The sequence below is a fragment of the Apium graveolens genome, chromosome 8, assembly GCF_009905375.1.
Source record: "Apium graveolens cultivar Ventura chromosome 8, ASM990537v1, whole genome shotgun sequence".
Taxonomy (NCBI): domain Eukaryota; kingdom Viridiplantae; phylum Streptophyta; class Magnoliopsida; order Apiales; family Apiaceae; genus Apium; species Apium graveolens.
In genome coordinates, this window is record NC_133654.1 from 258,395,761 (window position 1) to 258,415,286 (window position 19,526).

General features: G+C 36.4%; 1 protein-coding gene and 1 long non-coding RNA gene across 12 annotated transcripts in view; one reads left to right on the plus strand and one right to left on the minus strand.

Moving 5' to 3' along the window:
• LOC141676827 (uncharacterized) overlaps positions 1-19,526 on the minus strand; it is a 48,360-nt gene that overhangs the window by 17,893 nt on the left and 10,941 nt on the right. The window lies entirely within an intron of this gene.
• LOC141677612 (uncharacterized) lies at positions 17,479-19,401 on the plus strand. Its single transcript, XM_074483616.1, has 6 exons — positions 17,479-17,910; positions 17,998-18,210; positions 18,326-18,418; positions 18,492-18,605; positions 18,699-19,124; positions 19,213-19,401. The coding sequence occupies exons 1-6, from the start codon at positions 17,479-17,481 to the stop codon at positions 19,399-19,401; spliced, it is 1,467 nt and encodes a 488-aa protein (XP_074339717.1).

Below are 19,526 nucleotides of genomic sequence, written 5' to 3' on the forward strand. Positions count from 1 at the left end.
CATAGCCCTACCAGTCAAGGACCAGAGCAAGTTGGCCCAGGAATTAAGTCTTGAAGTGATTTTAGGAATGAGAGGGATGTAATCGTTAATACAACACAGAGATGAGATCAAAGGGACACCCAAAAAACAAACAGGTAACTCCCCTCTCGGGAAAGAATCAGTGTCATCGAACCAATTAATAAGATCGTGCTCGCAGTTGCAAAAGTAGCTTGTGCTTTTATGCACACTAGGATGGAGACCACTCCAAGCAGAAAAGGTAGACAAACTATCCATGATATGCATGACAGAGTCCCTAGAACCGTGGGCAAACAAAAGCACATCTTCAGTATAAAAAAGATGGGAAATATTAAGCTCCTTGCATCTCCAATGGTGTTTGAAACCTGGAGGGGTTTTAGACAAGAAACAAGATAGAATGTTTATGCACAAAGCAAATAAATATGGAGACACAGGGTCTCCTTGACGAATACCAGTGGCTCCCTTAAAATAACCATGAATCACTTAGTTATACTAATAACGTAACTATTAGTTGTTTTAATTTTGAAGGTTTATTTATAATAAAAATTAAGATAAACACATTATTGCTCATATATATAGTTTATATACACAAATAAATGGAATAAATAAAATAAACTTTACCTCATTATAGTTTAGAGTAACCTATACAAGAGATAAAAATTTTAAGGTACATACATATGTATCCTATTGCTAATGTAAATATTTCTTTACAAAACAGAATAATAATAACTCTATAGGATTCCGTTGCTTGAATTTGATGGACATGGTGCCTAAATTTCCTTCCTTTCCTGCGGTTATTGTCCCCAGTTTTTGTTCTCTTAGGAGCGTCCTCCATTCTTTATGCCACTCCTTCCTAGAACCATAAGATATTTAAAAAAACTAAAAATATTCTATTACTATTCTACGTACTGCTTTACAAATCATGTGTTAGCAACAGTTTATAAAACTAAATAGAGTTATGGGTTGTAATAACTTATGGGTTATAGTAGTGCTTGTTCCATATTATAACATGTGATCGATTTAGGATTATAGTAGTTGCATACCGGGATCATATTTATTATTTTATTCTATTATGCATATCATAGTATTCTTTATCAGTCAGTGACTCCTAAATCTAGACCCCGGATTTGGAGGATATCGCAATTGTCTATAGTAATTTGCATACTTAAGTGAGGTGTAAGACCACGTGTTCATATACCCCACTACCCTGTAGAACTAGCATATCAGGACCTAGGAGCATGATATGTCAGATGGGCCCCGTCACATGTCATGCACACGTGAAAGTAGTCTGGGCCAGTCGGTAAAAAAATTGGCAAATATGTAAATAACTCCATGGATAATCCAATCGGACATTTTTTCTGATTACAGGCCAATTTTGGCCCTCTTCCAACTGAAATTTCGGTCGGTAAATGCCATATTTCTTGTAGTGACCCACCGATATTGATCAACATATCCTACCTTAAGCAAGATGCACAATCCAAGTAAAATCTATAGTAAATAATATAAATACAAAACTTTGAAGTATAAGAAATATAATTTTTTTTCTCAAACATTTGGGTACCAAATTGATAGTGGTAAGTTTGATAAAAAAATACAACTCACCTTTGTAAAACATATGCGACCTTATACAAGATATACAATTCAAGTGAAATCTTTATTAAATTACAAAAATAATAAAAACTTGCAAGAGGAGAGGCCATAATCTGCCTTGGAAGTTCAAGCAAAAGACCAACAGGAAGTGATGACGAGAAAGTTGTACATCTGCCTAGAACGCAGTTGTGACTTTCACCATCCTGCAAGAGCTCTTGGAGATTTGATTGGTATGAAGAAGCACTTCTCTCGAAAACATGAAAAGAAAAAAATCTGTGCATTAGGCCTTAAAAGCTCACAACAAGATTTGTGGTACAAAGGAGTATAAATATGATTGTGGAAAAATCTTCACTAGGTGATGATTCTACCACAAATCTCTCTTTACATCGTGTATATTAATTATTTGTTATATTAATCACATTTCTGTTTCCATAGATTTCATGTTTCCATAAAAATTTTAAGGTACATACATGTGTATCCTTATGTATCCTATTACTACTCTACATACTACTTTACAAAACATAATAATATTTCATTCCTTGAATTTGATGGCCACTATTTTCTTAGATTGTATTTGGTTGGGGATAATGGAATGGAATGGATATAATTAAAGGAATTAAATGGGAGTTGGAGGGAAAATTTGAAAAAAATAATTAGATGAACAAAATTGTTATGATAAAAATTGTGAAGAAAATGGGGTTAATAAGGAATGGAGTATTCCATCTCAAATTGAGGGTATTTAATTATAATGTAGATGGTTAGGAATGAAATGAGTGAAAGAATGAAAAATTTAGAAAATTTGATCATTTTTCACTTAAAATCTTATTTCATTCCATTCCATTTCATTCACCCCAACCAAACAAAATATTAGGAGAGTCCTCCATTCCGTCTTCCACTCCGTCCTAGGATCAAGCTTAATGTATGGACTACACACACACTTGATCTTTGGAGTAAAAGCAGTAGTAAGGAAGACAAGAGTTATACCTCCTAGATGATAACACCAACAGAAGAATGGGGATGGCAAATCGTGGGATTAGAAACAGTCCCATTGGCAGAAATTACGCGGATTCCTCTGGGTCTGTTTTAAACAACTTAGGGACGTAATCTATCGTATTACATCCTGAACAAAACATTCAGATATTTCAATACAATTAAATAAAAAGCAATATAAAAGAATTAAAAGGAGAATTAGTGTGGACACCAGTCCTCTGCCTCTGTGCCTTGGCAACCCTTTTGATGTAACATGAACAATCCCTGATAAAAATATAAATATTTGAAACAAAAAAATAATCAAAGATTAGAATTGACAACCGTTAAAAAATCAAATCAAAATCTAATCGGTTAGAAACTAGTTGTACCTTTAGCACATGGACTATAATGTCGTCTCCAGATCCGCTCTCCTCATCATTTTCAAAGCTCAATTGATTGGCAATTTACTAAATTATGAAGTTCTTGAATATGGTACCGTGGCAGCGGCGATCTAGGGTTTATGGGGGTATGTGCAACACTCCCGAACTTATATAGGCAGCTGGTAAAATATGAGAAATTTCCTCCAAATTTATTTTTCTTATTTTTCATTGATTTTCTATTTTTTTTCTAATTGTTTGTTATTTATCTTCACTCATATTTTTTTAATGTTTAAAAAGAATTCGCTTGTTTGTTTTAGTTGCATCATAAAAATCGAACAAAGTTCTATTTGGTTCATTATTTTATTTATTTATATAAAAACACAATTCAATTGATAAATTTTGAATATGAATCATTTCTTGATGTAACAAGTGCAACTGTAATTGTTAAAAGTCAACAAGAATAATTCAAATTTTAAATTTTATAACTAATTTAAATTCTAATTTTTTATGAAAAATGCAATTTTAAGAAATTAAAGTAAACATTTTACATGAGTTAAAAATAAATAATAGAATTCAATTTTTCAGAAACAAAATATGTAATTTATATGAAAAGTTGCTTAGTGTAAATACACAAACACACATATATATATGGAATAAAATTATTCATAATTGTGCAATTAAAATCGCATTAATTAGACTTAATATGGCCCGTAAGAGAAGCCCATTAGATAATGGATGAAACCTTAAATATTTGTTAATTTTGTAATTAATAAATATTGGGAAAATCAACTATTAAATAATATCTTATTGAGTGTATAATTCTCTAGAGTTTGGCCTCCAAGAAACCTATAGGGACAAGGAATCAACTTCATGCATTCTAGGACTTCAAAGTCCAATTAAAGTCTGAGATTTGTTCATCAAGTCTCCTAACCCAAATCTAATTCAGGATTACCCATGCCTATATAAGGGGTCTCACCCCACGGATAAGAACTACGTTTTTGGCTTGATCCATAAAATAGATCATGGTACGCATCTTTTGAAGGCATATTTGAGTTCCGAAACACGAGAGTAGTCAATCAAGGGCCTAGAGCTCACGAACCCTAGCATTAAATACAAATAAGTTTTTACCAATAATATTTGGCATCATCTGTGGGAAGAAGATATCAACCATGGTAACCATACAAAGCGAAAATAACATTCCTGAAGGAGTGTCAACTGGAACTACTCAAACAATCTCATATTCCATGAAGATTTCACCTCACACACCTACTCTCAAGGGATGGCGAATCCTATCATTCCAAAATCTGGATCTCAGCCAATCCCGACCTATGACGAATCCTTAAAACTCGACTCTGACCGCTCCTTTGGTGGTACAATCTAGCGGGTTTGAGATGTTAATTGTTATGCACCATAGGCCAATAAAACCCACATATGAAATGCCATTATACTTTAAGACTGGAGGAAGTACAATGCCCCTACTGCCTCAACCGCAACCATGAAATGACCCTAATTTTATTAGAGGTCTGCCACCAATTAATAATGAACGAGATATCCCTAGACCCTATGCAACTAAAGAGAGCAGAGTATCTACTGATGAGGATGCTCATCACAGGAGGAGACTTAGGGACAAAGAGCCCGTTGGAGGTAGGCACCCCGAGCCCGTTGAAGGTAGGTACCCGAAGCTTCAGGAAAGTCAAGGGATGGCAGCCCATACTTTTGAGGAAGGGATACATGCTTATGAAGCAGAAATCCTAAGGCTTAAGAGAAAATATGAAGAATAGTCAGGCTAAGCTGCTATAATAGCCCGCACTTCCGGACTTTTAAAATCAAACAAAATCTGAAATAAAACTGAAAAATTCTATTACAAAGGTACTATTACGAATGCGCAGCTAACAGAAGTCTAAAAGTCAATCTACTCTAAATCTAAGGTCCTCGAACTCCAATGCTATCCAACTTAAACTCTTAAGAGAAACCTGAAATTGTAAGTAATGAGCTATACAACCCAACAAGAGAACAATCAATCCAACTAGTAGGCCAAGTAACACACACATATAACAAAATACGATAATCTATTCGATATAAAATGCGAAATAAACACTTTCCATTCATATTCTTATTTTTATTCGATACATGCGATACACATAGCACATAAACAACAATAATTCAAAATCCATAATCCATAATCCATGTCATGACCACTAAAACCCGGTGATAATGGTCGTAAATTTTCAGAAAACCATCACTACAATCCAGTGACTGTGGTCCTAAGTTCTTATTCGATATTTTCACAAACCATGGCATAAATCAGAGATTCAAAATTATCTTTGGCATAAAATCCTTTGTCTTAACCTACAAGTTATCCATATCAGAATCTGATCCAAATTTTAAACTCATTACTCTAATTTAATTTTAAATCCTAATCCTTATTTAATTTAATTCTTTTTATTCTATTCTTCTATTATTAATCTATTTCTAAAAATTATGGGATAATACAGCAGCCACCTTAAATAATCGAGTTAGACGAACTAGAGGAACTACTCAAGTAGAAAAATGTTGAATGTCCCTCGAGGAAACACGTTTGAATTGCTCCCCCTCGGAGACCCTGATGATCCAGCCCTGCCTTTTACAGTGGAGATCATTAATACCGATATCACAAGAAAGTTCAAGATGCCCACCATAAAAGCCTATGATGGGACCGGGGATAAGGAAAATCATGTCACAACTTTCTCTAATGCACTGATGTTGTAACCCGTAAATGATGTAATAAAATGTCGGGCTTTTTCTCAAACCTTATCAGGGATGGCCCAAAGATAGTATAACTGTTTTCCCCTGAATTTGATCGGATCTTTTGTGATGCTCAAGTGATTTTTTAGGAGAGAGGAGAGGAGAAGAGATGGGAAGAGAAGAGAAATAGTAGAATAAAATAAATCAGTCGTGTGCTCCCGAGTTTGTGTAAAAAAGGAGAGAAAGTAACCAAGAAAAAAAAGATATTGTGAGAGGATCTTTTCAAATCTTCACATTTTTGGGGGGAAATTATTGGAAATGTTCTATGCGGATCATTTCTCTTCTCTCGGTAAAAAACTCGGGAGTACGTCTAGGAAGGAAAATTTTAAAATTGTTTCTTCTCTTCTCTTCTCTCTATTTTCAAACTCCGGAGTACAGCGTTAGAGAATTAAATCAGTTTTTCATCAAATAATTCATTAGCAAGAAGGTGCATAAGAAAAGTTCGGCTTCCCTTATGAGCATTGTGAAAGGAGCAAAGGAATCCTTTAGGGACTACTTGAATCATTTCATAAAGGAGGCCTTGAAAGTCCCTGATCTTGATAATAAGATGGCCATGAATACTTTGCAATAAAGGACCAAGGATAAGTTCCTTAAAATGTCTCTAGCAAAATTTTACCAGAGAACTCGCTACAACTCCAAAGTAGAGCAGGAAAGTATTTCCAAGTTGAGGAAAGTATGAACAAGACATTGGTAAATAATGAGCCCACTGGTGAAAAGAAGCGTAACACAGACCACGAATATAATGCAAAGGACAAGTATCTTCAGGTTAAAAATTATTCTGATTCATCACCAAAGAAGGGAGGACCCGAGTAAAAGTTTACTGAATATGCTAGATTCAATGCTCCTAGGAGTCAGATCTTGATGGAAATTGAAAAGGATAGAGATGTTCACTGGCCAAAGCCTTTGAATGATGATCCTTCCAAGTTGGATACAAGAAACTATTATCTATTTGAAAGAGTTCCTTATTCGAAAAGGAAGATTGAGTAAGTCTAATAGAGATGGTGAGTGGGGAGAAAGGAACAGTAATGGGAGAAAAAATTTTGATGAGCGAAGGAGGGATGAAGATGATTAGGGGCGAAACCCCCAACCACGAGGTGCAATGATCAACATGATCTTTGGAAAACCAAATGCGGCTGACTTTCCTAAAAATGCAATAAAGTCTAATGCTCGAGAGTTCATGCACATAGTTAGGGAAGCCCTGAAAGGGCCGAGACTGGAGTACTAATGGCGTTCGATGAATTTGATTTGGAAGGGGATGAACTTTCCTCATGATACTCTCTAGTAATAACACATATCATAGGAAATAACCCTGTAAAGAGAGTCCTTGTAGATAATGGAGCATTAGTTGATATTTTGCTTATAATATCTTTTTAAGGATGGGATACAACGATTCTCAATTAACCTTGACTGATTTGCCGATCTACGGGATCACTTGATTCAAATGTCCCGTTGAAAGGATAATTAAACTACCTTTGACAACGGGCCAGGAGATAAGGAAAGCTACACAAATATTGACATTGTGGTGATTAAGGCTGGGTCAACGTATAATGCAATAATGTGAAGGAAGGGCATACATGCCTTAATGGCAGTCCCATCATCTTACCATTCAGTGATTAATTTCCAAAAAGGAATGGATTAGGAGAAGAAATGAAAGACCAGAAGATGGAAAAAAGCTGTTATATAGCCTCGCTGAGGGAAGATGGAGCCGGGGGCAGGTTCAGCCCATTGAAGATATGGACATCCGCGAGTATGATGAGAAGTGAGCGAAGCCGACGAAGGATTTGATGCCGATTCTTTTAACTCTTGAAGATTTTGAGAAGATAACTTTCACTGGAGCATCGCTTGAGGAGCCCTCAAAGGGAAGTTAACAAGTTCTTGCAAGAAAGTAGTGATGTGTTTGTATGGTTGGCGGCAGATATGCCTAGTATAAATCCTAAGTTGATCACCCATTAGTTGAATGTTGATCCTAATAGAAAGACCGTGAAGCGAAAAAAAGGAGTTTCGCCCCTGAAAGGCAGGAAGCCATCAAGCAAGAAGTTGAGAATCTTTTAGAGGCTAGTTTTATTGAGGAGATACAAATTTTGGAATGGTTGGCAATTACTATAATGATAAAGAAGGCTAATGAACAGTGGATGAGATGTATTGACTTCACTGACCTGAAGGCTAATAGTAATAGTTATTTTTTTTATATTTATAAAGTAATATTTATTATACATGGTATCATTTGAAAATCTTCAAGTGTATCATGTGAATTATTGTCGGTTATATTTTCCTTCGAAATAATTACATTATTAAATATACCATATTAAAACTATAATTTTAAAACTTTCTTTTGGAAAAATAAAGAAGGCAAGAAAAATCTAAAATCTATGAGATTTTAAAAATAATAAATCATACTTTAGAAAACACTCTTAGAAATTTAGAAAATATTAAAAAATTATACGTTACTTTAAAACACTAATAAAATTTTAAAAAAAATACTCATATAATTTTAAAAACTAATGTCACCCTATCTAGTTTTGAAACACTCATAGAAATTTAAAAAATAATAGCATACCTTAACATTTATAGAAATTGAAATTTATTCATCTACACCTCCAATGCATATGTGTATTGTTTATATAAATACCACACATTCTCCAGTTACCAATGAACTTCAGCTAATTTATCTTTTTTGTCTCAGTTTTCAAGGTTTTTCACGTGATTAATTTGTGTTCCTATGTGCGTTTTATAAAATCTTTATCTAGAAATGTATGTCTTATAATTTTCTTAAACAAGGTGTTAATTCTATACATTGTAGTATGAGTAAAAGATATATCTGTATATTTTTATTAACCTTCATTTTGTGTGATTCTGTCAAAATTTTCATCATTGTATAATGCATATGCCCATGTAAGTGGATCTTGAATTAAGTCTTTATTCTGTTAGTAAGAAATAATTTACTCCTAAAATTTTATTTTTTTTTATTAATTTATTTGAAAATTTTAATTTGTTAATATTTGGATTGCTGAGCAGGCCATAATCCAGGTATGATATTGTCCCTTTGGACCGGGTCACTGACTCTTTATTTAATAGAAATATGTCGCTCCCGTGGGACAATTCTTAACAATCACCCCTTTCACACATGACACATGTCGAATGTGTCACCTGACTTTGTGATCTGGCTCTCCTTGTCCAATAGTTGGAATTCCATCCGACAATATGCCGGCCCCTAGGCCCTATATTATAAAGCTCACCTTCCTTTTCCTTGAGTTCATACTGGGTTAGCCCATCCACCTTTTTCTCGGGCCCATCTGGAAGCTGTTTGTAGTAATTTAAATTTGGCTCCCTTTTGATCATTTGAATAAGTCAGCGGTAGGTGTCCTTGTGTGTAGCTGAGAAATGGTCATAGGATTAGTTTCAGTATTTGTAGGATCGTGGAAGTAGTGAAGTAGTTGCAGAAGACTAGTTACTTGTTTTTAGGAGTTGATAACTGTCAGCTAGTTTATATTTCTTTACATGTAATTTCATGAAGCTTAGAGACTGTATTTTGTCAGTTCATTAAAAATTGTCCCAGTTTATTTTATCATTTGTTTTGTGTATTTATATATCTTGATTCTACATTTGGTATCAGAGCAAGATATCAGAAATACTCACGACAAAGACTAAGAAATGGACACAGGTAAGGAAAAGGCGGGATCGATAGGTTTAACCTATCCAGTGTTAGCAAAGAGTAACTACACAGCATGGGCATTGAAGATGAAACTCTTTATGCAAGCTCAAGGAGTATGGACTGCTGTGGAACCAAGTGATGTAAAGGCGCCGCTGGATGACAAGATTGATAAGGTTTCCTTGGCTATGATTTACCAGGGCATACCTGAGGATATGCTGTTGTCAATAGCTGAAAAAAATAGCGAAGGAAGGATGGGAAGCTATCAGATTGATGTGCCAGGGAGCTGATAGGGTGAAAAGGGCCAAGATCCAAACGTTAAAGGCGGAGTTTGAGTCACTTCGTATGGATGATAGTGAACGACTTGAAGACTTTTACATGAAACTGAATGGTCTAGTGTCTACTATTCGAGCTTTGGGAGAACAAATGGGCGAATCGTATGTCGTCAAGAAGCTACTTCATGTTGTTCTATCTAGGTTTCTGCAGATTGCTTCTACAATTGAGCAGTTTGGGGACTTGTAATGTATGTCAGTTGAAGAAGCCATTGGGTCGCTACAGGCACACAAGGAGAGATTAAAGAGTAAAACTGAGACTGGAGGAAATAAGTTATTGTTGACAGAGGAGGAATGGATTAAACGCGGAAAGGGTGAAGACAAGCTTTTACTCACTCGAGAGGACTGGTTGAAGAGAAGCAACAAGGAATCTGCAGATGGTCAGTCAAGCTTTAGGGGACGAAGTGGGCGGGCATACCAGAATAGGGGAGATGGTGCTGAACGTGATAGAAGTACTGTGAGGTGCTTTAACTGTAACATGACAAGGCACTATGCTGCAGAGTGCAAATGACCACGAAGAGAGAGGAACCACAGATCAGAAGCAAACTTGGTACAAATCAAGGATGATGAACCGACGCTATTATTGTCTGAATTGGATGATAAAAAAACAAGGATTGTACTGCTAAATGAAGAAAATGTTAAGCCCAAGTTGGAGCCAACTGAGAAAGAAAGAAAGCTTTCACAATTGTGGTATTTAGATAATGGTGCGAGTAACCACATGGCGGGAGACGAAACAAAATTTTTGAAATTAGACGAAGCTGTGACAGGTAAAGTAAAATTTGGAGATGGGTCGACTGTAGACATTAAAGGGAAATGATCAATCTCGTTTAACTGCAAAACATGAGAAGTAAAGGATTTTAATAATGTGTTATATATTCCAACTTTATGCAGCAATATCTTGAGCCTTGGACAAATGTCAGAACAAGGGAATAAGGTAGTGCTAGAAAGAGAATTCTTATGGGTATATGACTGTGATGGAAGACTGCTAGTGAAGGTTCAGAGATCAGCGAATCGTTTGTATAAGATTTTGCTAGAGGATTCACAGAGTGCTGGAGGTGTCGTGCTAGAGGAATCACATAGTGTTTGCTTACTCTCGAAGACGGAAGAAAAGTCGTGGCTCTGGCATTCTCGCCTGGGACATGTAAATTTCAATGCATTAAGTCTGATGGAAAGAAATAACATGGCAATGGGGCTGCCAAAGCTAGTGGATCCTAAGGAAGCATGCAAGGGGTGTCTAATGGCCAAGCAAACAAGGAACTCTTTTCCATGTCAGTCGAACTATATGTCCAATAAAGCACTTGAGTTGGTTCATGGTGACATATGCGGGCCGATATCACTACCAATGCCATCTGGAAAGAGGTACTTTATGCTTTTAGTAAATGATTTCAGTCGCAACATGCGGGTTTATTTTTTGTCAACTAAAGATGAAGCTTTTGAGATGTTTAAAAAATTTAAAGCACTCGTTGAGAATGGGTCTGAGAAAAGGATCAAGACTTTTCGTAAGGACAGAGGGGGTGAATTTTGTTCATCACAATTCACGAGCTATTGTGAAGAGGCTGGAATTCTCAGACACTATACTGCTCCATATTCCCGGCAGCAGAATGGCATGGTGGAACGGAGGAACAGAACCGTTGTGGCAATGGCCAGAAGTTTTCTAAAAGAGAAGCAGGTTCCATCAGAGTTTTGGGCTGAGTTTGTACGACATGCTGTATATGTTCTTAATAGATTACCTACGCGTGCTCTGTCGGTTTACACACCATATGAAGCATGGTACGGGTCAAAGCCTGATATCAGTAATATCAGGATTTTTGGCAGCTGTGCATATATGAAGATACCAAGCATTCACACAAAAAAAATTAGATGATCAGAGCAAGTATGTTCTCTATTTGGGAAAAGAGCCTGGTACAAAAGCCCATCGAGTTTATGATCCAGACGAGAAGAGAGTCTTAGTAAGCAGTGATGTTGTATTTCTGGAGTCTAAGTCGTGGAACTGGAATACCACTACAGAGAATGCACATGAGCAGGCTGAAAAGGCTCATATTCAATTCTCTATTGACGGACTAGATGATGAGGTCACAGGAGAAGCTATGACAAAAGAAACTCCTATCTAGTCATCAACATCATCTGAAACAACTGAGGACAACTCTGAGGAATCCAACGCAAGCAATACATCTAAGAGATTCAGGTCATTAAGTGACATTTATGAAAATACGGAAGAGGTGGAACTTGAAGAAGAACTGCTGTTTCTGGCCATTCACTACTAGAAATAGTAGATACGACATCGGTCCTTAGACATCGGCATGTAATGCACCCGATGTTAAAATGCAGTTTAACATCGGTTTTGTAAAAAGCGATGTTGAATACGCATATTGACATCGGTTTCACTTAGTAGCCGTTGTCTATCTTCAGAAATTAAAAAGGCCACAAATTTGTTTTTAACTTTGACATCAGTTCATTTTGTTAACCGTTGTCTATGGCCTTTTAAAAAAAATAAAAATTACTTAACTCCCCCCCCCCGCTTTTCAGTACACTTTCCCCCCTTTAATTTTAACAAAAAATTCACTTTAACATATTTTCCCCTTTTCCAAAAAACCTCCCACGAGCCTCTCATCTCTCCCCGACCCTCGCCTCTCTCGTCTCTCTCATCTCTCCCCTCCTTCTCTCTTATTCTTATTACCTTTCTTCTCTCTTCTTACCTTAGTCTCTGTTAACCGTCTCTTCTCTCTTTTCTCTGAAACCCTAATTTTAGCCCCAATTCTAATTCAAGATTTGGAGCTTCAAATTAGAGCAAATTAAACTTGAAATTGAGCTAGTATCTGGAGGTTGGAGCTAGTATCTGGAGGTAGACAGCATTTGGAGGTTGGAGCACTGAGGGTTTAGAACATTGGGGTTTCGGAACATTGAAAGCATCCGGAGGTATATTCTTCTTTACTTCTTTACTGTTTATCTCCCTCATTTTTATGTTTAATATCTTCTTTGTGCATGTAAATGTTTTATGTTTATCTTCTTTTCTTCTTTACTGTTTTTCATCTTTGTGCATGTAAATGTTTTATGTTTTTGGGGGTTTTATGTTTGTTTCTTTTTGGGGGTTTTATGTCCTGTTTTTGGGAATTTTATGTCATGTTAAATATTTTAGGTACACTGATGTAAATCAATGTTTTAGGTACATTGATGTAAATGTAAATGTTTCTGTTCTGTTTTTAATTATGTGTTTTCTGGGGGTTGTTCATACATATTAGTGTGTTTGGGGGGGGGGGGTTTTGGGGCTGCATTTGAACAGGTATCAGATATGAACAAGTCTCTGCATTTCTTGTTTTGTATGATAGTCATTTCTCTGATATGAACAAGTCTCTGCATTCCTGATATGAACTATCTGTTACTTGTGTTGTATTATAGTAATTGTTTTGTATAATTATCCTTCTCACAGATACAAGTAACAGATAATTTTAATTTATTTATTTATGGGCTGAATTTGTTTCAATACTCAAGTTCTCACTGAGTTTTATTTATGTGAAGGAAATTTAACAATTATCTGGGCTGTGAATGTTGGAATTATTGGTTTTTAATTATGTGATATTTTCAAATATCTTGGTTTAATTTGTTTTAATTATCTTGGTTTAATTTAGTCTAGTTTATAAATTTAGTCTAGTTTTGTAATTAATTGGGTATATGTATAGGATCTTAGAGTAATGAATTAGTACTATAAATTATTAGGATATCAAGGTATTTACTCCTTTCTAAGTTTATATAATTAATCCCTACAGTAACCAACACAAATTTGATATGCCTTTTATTAAATAATTATAAATAGGTATGTGTTGGATTTTTAATATTTATAGTGGCTATCAGGTAGGGAAATTTGATGGATAAGACATGGATTTTGCAAGATAGGGATTCTTTAGCATTTGAAATGGGGGTGGAAAACTTCTTGATATATGCTGAAGAAAATTCTGAAGATCGTAACAAAATTCCTTGCCCTTGTGGACGATGCGCCAATTTTAAAAAATTCTCTATAAAAACAATCAGGGGCCATATCTATGACAATGGCTTTTGTCTAGGTTATGTGCATTGGGTTTGGCACGGGGAGACTGCTTCTACGGGTCCTAAATCTTCAAGTGCTAGTTTTCCACCTGAAGAGCAAGCTCCAGACCCACCTCCTGAGCAAGCCTCTGATGAAGCGTCAGAGCAAGATCAGGAGCATGTCGCTGCTTCGGAAACTGTTGATGTTTGTGAAGCGGCATATAACTCGAGTCAATATGATAATGATTCATATCAGTTTAGGAGGTTCGTAGCCGATGCTGAGCAACCTCTATATGAGGGTAGTGACTGTACTAAGTTAGAGTCGATGTTGAAGTTGCATAACTGGAAATCTAGGTTTGGTATTACCGATAGTGCCTTCACTGACCTCCTTTCTTCTGTTGGGTCTCTACTTCCCAAAGATAATGTGTTACCTAGTAATGCATATGAAGCAAAAAAACCCTCTCCAATTTAGGTCTAGAGTATATAAAGTTCCATTCATGTCCGAATGACTGTGTACTGTATAGGGGTGTACATGCTGATGCAACCAGGTGTCCTAAGTGTCGACTTTCTCGGTGGAAGTTGACAAAGAAAGGTGAAGAGAGGATTAATCTTCCAGCCAAAGTCATGTGGTATTTTCCAATAATTCCTAGATTTAAACGTATGTTTAAATCTCCTTCCACCGCTAAACTAATGTGTTGGCATGCGCAACAGCGGACAGAAGATGGTAAAATGCGACATCCAGCCGACTCTCCACCTTGGAAAAATATAGATTATAGGTGGCCATCCTTTGGTAGTGAACCGAGAAACCTTCGCTTGGCTTTATCGGCGGATGGTATAAACCCGCACAATAATGGCCTATCTAATAGATATAGTTGCTGGCCAGTCATATTGGTGACTTACAATCTTCCTCCCTGGTTATGTATGAAAAGAAAATTTATGATGTTGTCGATATTGGTCCCTGGCCCGCATGAGCCTGGTAATAACATCGACATCTACTTACAACCGATGATTGATGATTTAAAAAAGCTTTGGAAGGAAGCGGAACCAAATATGTATGACGCGTATAACAAATCATTTTTCACTTTAATAGCAGTTTTAATGTGGACGATAAATGACTTCCCTGCTTACACAAATTTATCTGGCTGCGTTAATAAGGGTTATAAGTGTTGTCCAGTTTGTGGAGATGACACCGTATCTAAATTTTTGACTCATAGTAGGAAAATGTGCTACCAAGGGCATCGTCGATATTTGCCTCTACATCATCCTTATAGAAGGCAGAAGGCTGCTTTTAATGGACAACAAGAGTTTGGGCAGCCGCGTCGAACCCTATCCGGAGAAGAAGTGTTAGCAGAGCAAGAACAAATCAAATTTGAATTTGGGAAGAAAATGAAGAAGGCAAAGAAGGTTGAAAGTCTATGGAAGAAAAAGTCAGTATTTTTCGAGTTAGAATACTGGAAATTTCACCATATTAGGCACTGTATTGATGTCATGCATGTCGAGAAGAATGTATGTGATAGTCTGATTGGCACATTACTAAATATGCGCCATAAGACAAAGGATAGTGCGGCAGCCCGTCGTGATATGATGGAAATGGGCGTTAGATCTGATTTGGCTCCCCAAGTAGGAGTAAAGAAAACCTATTTGCCTCCTTCTCCCTTTACTTTGTCAAAGGCAGAAAAAAGGACTTTCTTGTCATCATTAATGTCGATGAAACTTCCATACGGACATGCATCGAACATAAAAAATTGTGTTTCCATGCCTGATTTGAATATTTACGGGCTGAAATCACATGATTGCCACATTCTTCTCCAACAATTACTCTCGGTTGCAATACGCTCCGTTCTTCCGAAGCATGTTAGGGTCACAATTATTAGATTGTGTTTCTTTTTTAATGCTTTGTGCAACAAAGTAGTAGACGTGTCAAAACTGGATAAGCTGCAGTCAGATGTTATACTAACCTTGTGCGATCTAGAAAAGGTTTTCCATGCGTCATTTTTTGATGTAATGGTACATATAGTAGTCCACTTGGTCCAGGAACTACGCTTATGTGGACCAGTATTTTATAGGTGGATGTATGTGTTTGAACGGTTTAATAAAGTACTAAAGAGTTATGTTCGAAACCGTTATTATCCCGAAGGTTGTATGGCAGAGAGTTACCTTGGAGAAGAGTCCGTAGAATTCTGCACCGAGTTTCTTAGTCAGAATTACTCCACTGCCAGTCTTCCAAAGGACCAAGATAATAAGATATCAGGTCCATTATCCGCTGTGATAATAAAATCAGTGGAAGAGAAGGAGCGAGATGAAGCACATCTACATGTCCTTCTAAACAATGCTGAAGTGTTTCCATATATTCTGTGAGTTTATGCAGTTTGTTGTTTTCAATTCCTCATTATCCAGTAATTAGTCTTGTAATGTGTCTTTAATATATCATTCCATATGCATTTTTCAGAATGCATAAGGAATATCTTGAAGAAATTCACCGAGGGAAAAGGAAAAGCTTACATTGGCTCATGAGAGAGCACAATCGGCTCTTTGCTGATTGGTTTCAAAATAAAGTCAGTGTTGTATTAGGTTCTTTGATCTGTAGTGTAATGACGACTATTAGCTATTTAGGATTTAAAATTTCTTATCATATCTGTAGGTGAATGATGAACTAAGGGATAACAACAAAGGTGTTTCAGATACGATAAGATGGCTCGCTGCCAAGCCATCATTTTCAGTACTAACTTATCAAGGTTATCTAGTGAATGAAGTGCGATATTTTACAAAGGAACAAGATGACATACGCGTTGTTCAAAACAGCGGGGTGTCTGTCATTGCTAAAGCGGTCCAGGTTTCTAGTGCCAAGGATTTGAACCCCATAGAAAATGATTTGACATTTTACGGTATCATACAAGAGATATGGGAATTAGACTACCATGCATTCAAAGCTCCCTTGTTCCTGTGTAAATGGGCAAGTAATGATAAAGGAATAAGGGTTGATGATCTTGGGTTCACACTTGTGGATTTTAGTCGACAAGGTCACAAAAAAGATAAATATGTTTCTGTTGACCAAGTCAAGCAAGTGTTTTACCTTGAAGATCCCGTTGATGCTACCTGGTCTATTGTTCTGTCCTCCACAACTTGAGACTACCAAGAATTGTATAATGAAGATGACTTAGGAGACACGATCATGGAACATCCCCCATTCTGCACTGAAATCCCCGCAACTGATGTCACTACTGATGATGTCGCTCATACTGCTAGACCTAATGTTGAGGGAATTTGGATTAAAAATACTGCTACTAAAACTCCTGCACCTAATGTCGTTACTGACTGATGATGTAGCTTTATGTAAAATATATATCTAAATGGGAATTTGAATGACTGAATGAACCATATATATTTGCCTTTAATTGTGTTATAATGTGTAAAATATATTGTTATTTTTTTTTTCTTTTGTTTTGCATTGTTATAATCATATAAGTAGTTCATCCATAATTACTGATTGATGGCATTATTTTTTTTTTAATTATTTTGCATTATTTAATTGTACTTCTATAAAATACTTTAGAGATATTTCAAATGTGATTAATTACTGATTGCAGTTTAGGTAAATTATTGTTCTTGTATAGTTGTATTCGTACTTGCTGATTTTACAATTTATTATTTATGCTTGACTGTAATTAATGACGGACTGAAAATATATTGTTCAACTGATGGCTTTATTATTCAATTTAATGCAGACTAAGGGAGCAAAATGGCAAAGAAGCAAAAAGCCAAGAAAGTAATTTTCGAAGAAAATGACAGGAAGAATAACTCTGAAAAGGTTGATGATGAGATTGTTCCTGATGTCAAAACTTCAGAGACTTGTAATGAAAAGTTGGTTCAAGTCCCTCCACAATATCAAACTCAAAGTAGTTGTGAAGAAACGATGACCACTTCTGAATCTGCAAAAAAAAGGCTAGGAGGTGCGCGTGGTGTTTCAGCTCTTCACAAAGTAGTGGTGAAGAAAGCTCGGGGAAAGAAATTTAAAGTTAGATACAATGATTTTGGAGTTCCCATCGGAAATACCAGGCCTACTTTACAGTCTTACATAGGAATGCTCGCAAGGACAATGATTCCAATCGACACTGAAAACTGGCCAAAAGTGGATTGTGATCTAAAAGCAAAATTATGGGATGATGTCCAGGTAAATTATATCCCTTGTTGACTTCTTCATTTTATTTAAATTGTGACTGTAAATTATGTGGCTAATTTATATTATGTGGCTCTTTAGGACACATTCAAAATTGCCCCAGAAAGTGAGAAGCTTGTGCTACAATCGGCAGGTAAAAAATGGAGGCAGTTTAAAGCTGATTTAACTGCAAAATATGTGATGCCATTTATTGGAAAAAAGAAGAAATTGATGAAGCCTCCGAAGAAGTATGCGTTTGTTGGTAAAGAACCTTGGAAGAAATTTGTTGCAGAGAGGACGAGCCCCAAATGGCTGGTATGAATATATTCTACTAATAAAATATACATGATTGCCATTTTACTTGCTAAATGATTAAATAGATTTTGGTTAAATAATATTTATTAATTTTTACTAATTTATTTTGGTGCAGGAACAACGTAAGTTACAGAGCAATAGAGTGGGTAAACGGAAATATCATCACCGCTTGTCAAGGAAGGGGTATATTGGTTTGCGAGAAGAAGAAGTAAGAACCATATCTATTTGGCTTTGCAATTCTAAGTTATAATGGAGTTTAAACATTTTCTCTTTTTTAACAGATAAAGAAAGGGAACTTAAAGCGGAAAGAGAAACCTGATCGTGCAATTTTTTGGTGGAAGGCTAGGATGCCAAAGAATCCTGATGAGCTTACTGAAGAGCAAGCAGAAATAAATGCGAGAATTATAAGTGATATTTTTAATACTGCATTCCCTTCAAAGATAATTGCGTCATAAATAATGCACTAATTGTTTGTATTTATTTTACAGGCTGAGTTACTTGAAATAAAGGAGAAGGGTGAATTTGTTCCACATGGAACAGAAGATGTGTTGACTACGGCACTTCAGACTCCTGAGCACGCAGGAAGGGTTCGAGGGGTTGGCGGCTTTGTCACTCCAACAGCATTCTTCAATTTGCCGAAAGCGAAAAAGGCTAAAATTACCAAGGCAGAGTTGTTGGATCAGTTAGAAAGAAATCAGCGGGAGATGGCTGAACTTAAGGCCTTGGTTAATGCTTCGAATGGTCACTCTCCTATGTTCTCTGACAAATCAAGTTATCAAGTACCTGTTAATAAAGAGGGAGCTGCTGATAAGCGGAATGTTGGAGTTGCTGTTAAACCGCTGAGTGCCAAACAGTTGTTGGTAAATGATGAAGACTTTGTTGGTTTTGACCCCTCTCCTCCGAGCGGAAAGAAGGTAAAATATTATTAAGATCTACTAGATATATGCCTACAAACTTGGGATTTATGAAATAAAATTAAATTGATCCCTCACTATAATGTAGGGTCCACAGTCATGTGAGCTTGCACTGGATTACATAGAGAACAAGGTTGCTTTTGGAACAGTTTTTGATGATCACGAAGAGATGAATGTTTCAGTACACGGAGTGCCTCTAAAGCCCGGACATGTTCGTGTGTCGGTTGACGGACACATCCAGCCAGAGGCGTCGGTTCCAGTGCCCATACCTGGTTAAATTGAGGTTGTACGCCAAGCACTTGGCTCTCACGTAGCATGGCCTCGTGAATTGATCATCTACCCAACTGTGGCGGTATGTTATATAAAAATTATGTCAATATACTCTGAATTGATTGTTGCATT

What these genes read in the sequence shown, in the direction of transcription:
- LOC141677612 (XM_074483616.1), top strand. Translation starts at nt 17,479, where the DNA reads ATGGCAAAGAAGCAAAAAGCCAAGAAAGTAATTTTCGAAGAAAATGAC. An exon ending in AATTATGGGATGATGTCCAG is followed by an intron (nt 17,911 to 17,997) that starts GTAAATTATATC and finishes GTGGCTCTTTAG; the next exon opens with GACACATTCAAAATTGCCCC. An exon ending in CTCCTCCGAGCGGAAAGAAG is followed by an intron (nt 19,125 to 19,212) that starts GTAAAATATTAT and finishes ACTATAATGTAG; the next exon opens with GGTCCACAGTCATGTGAGCT.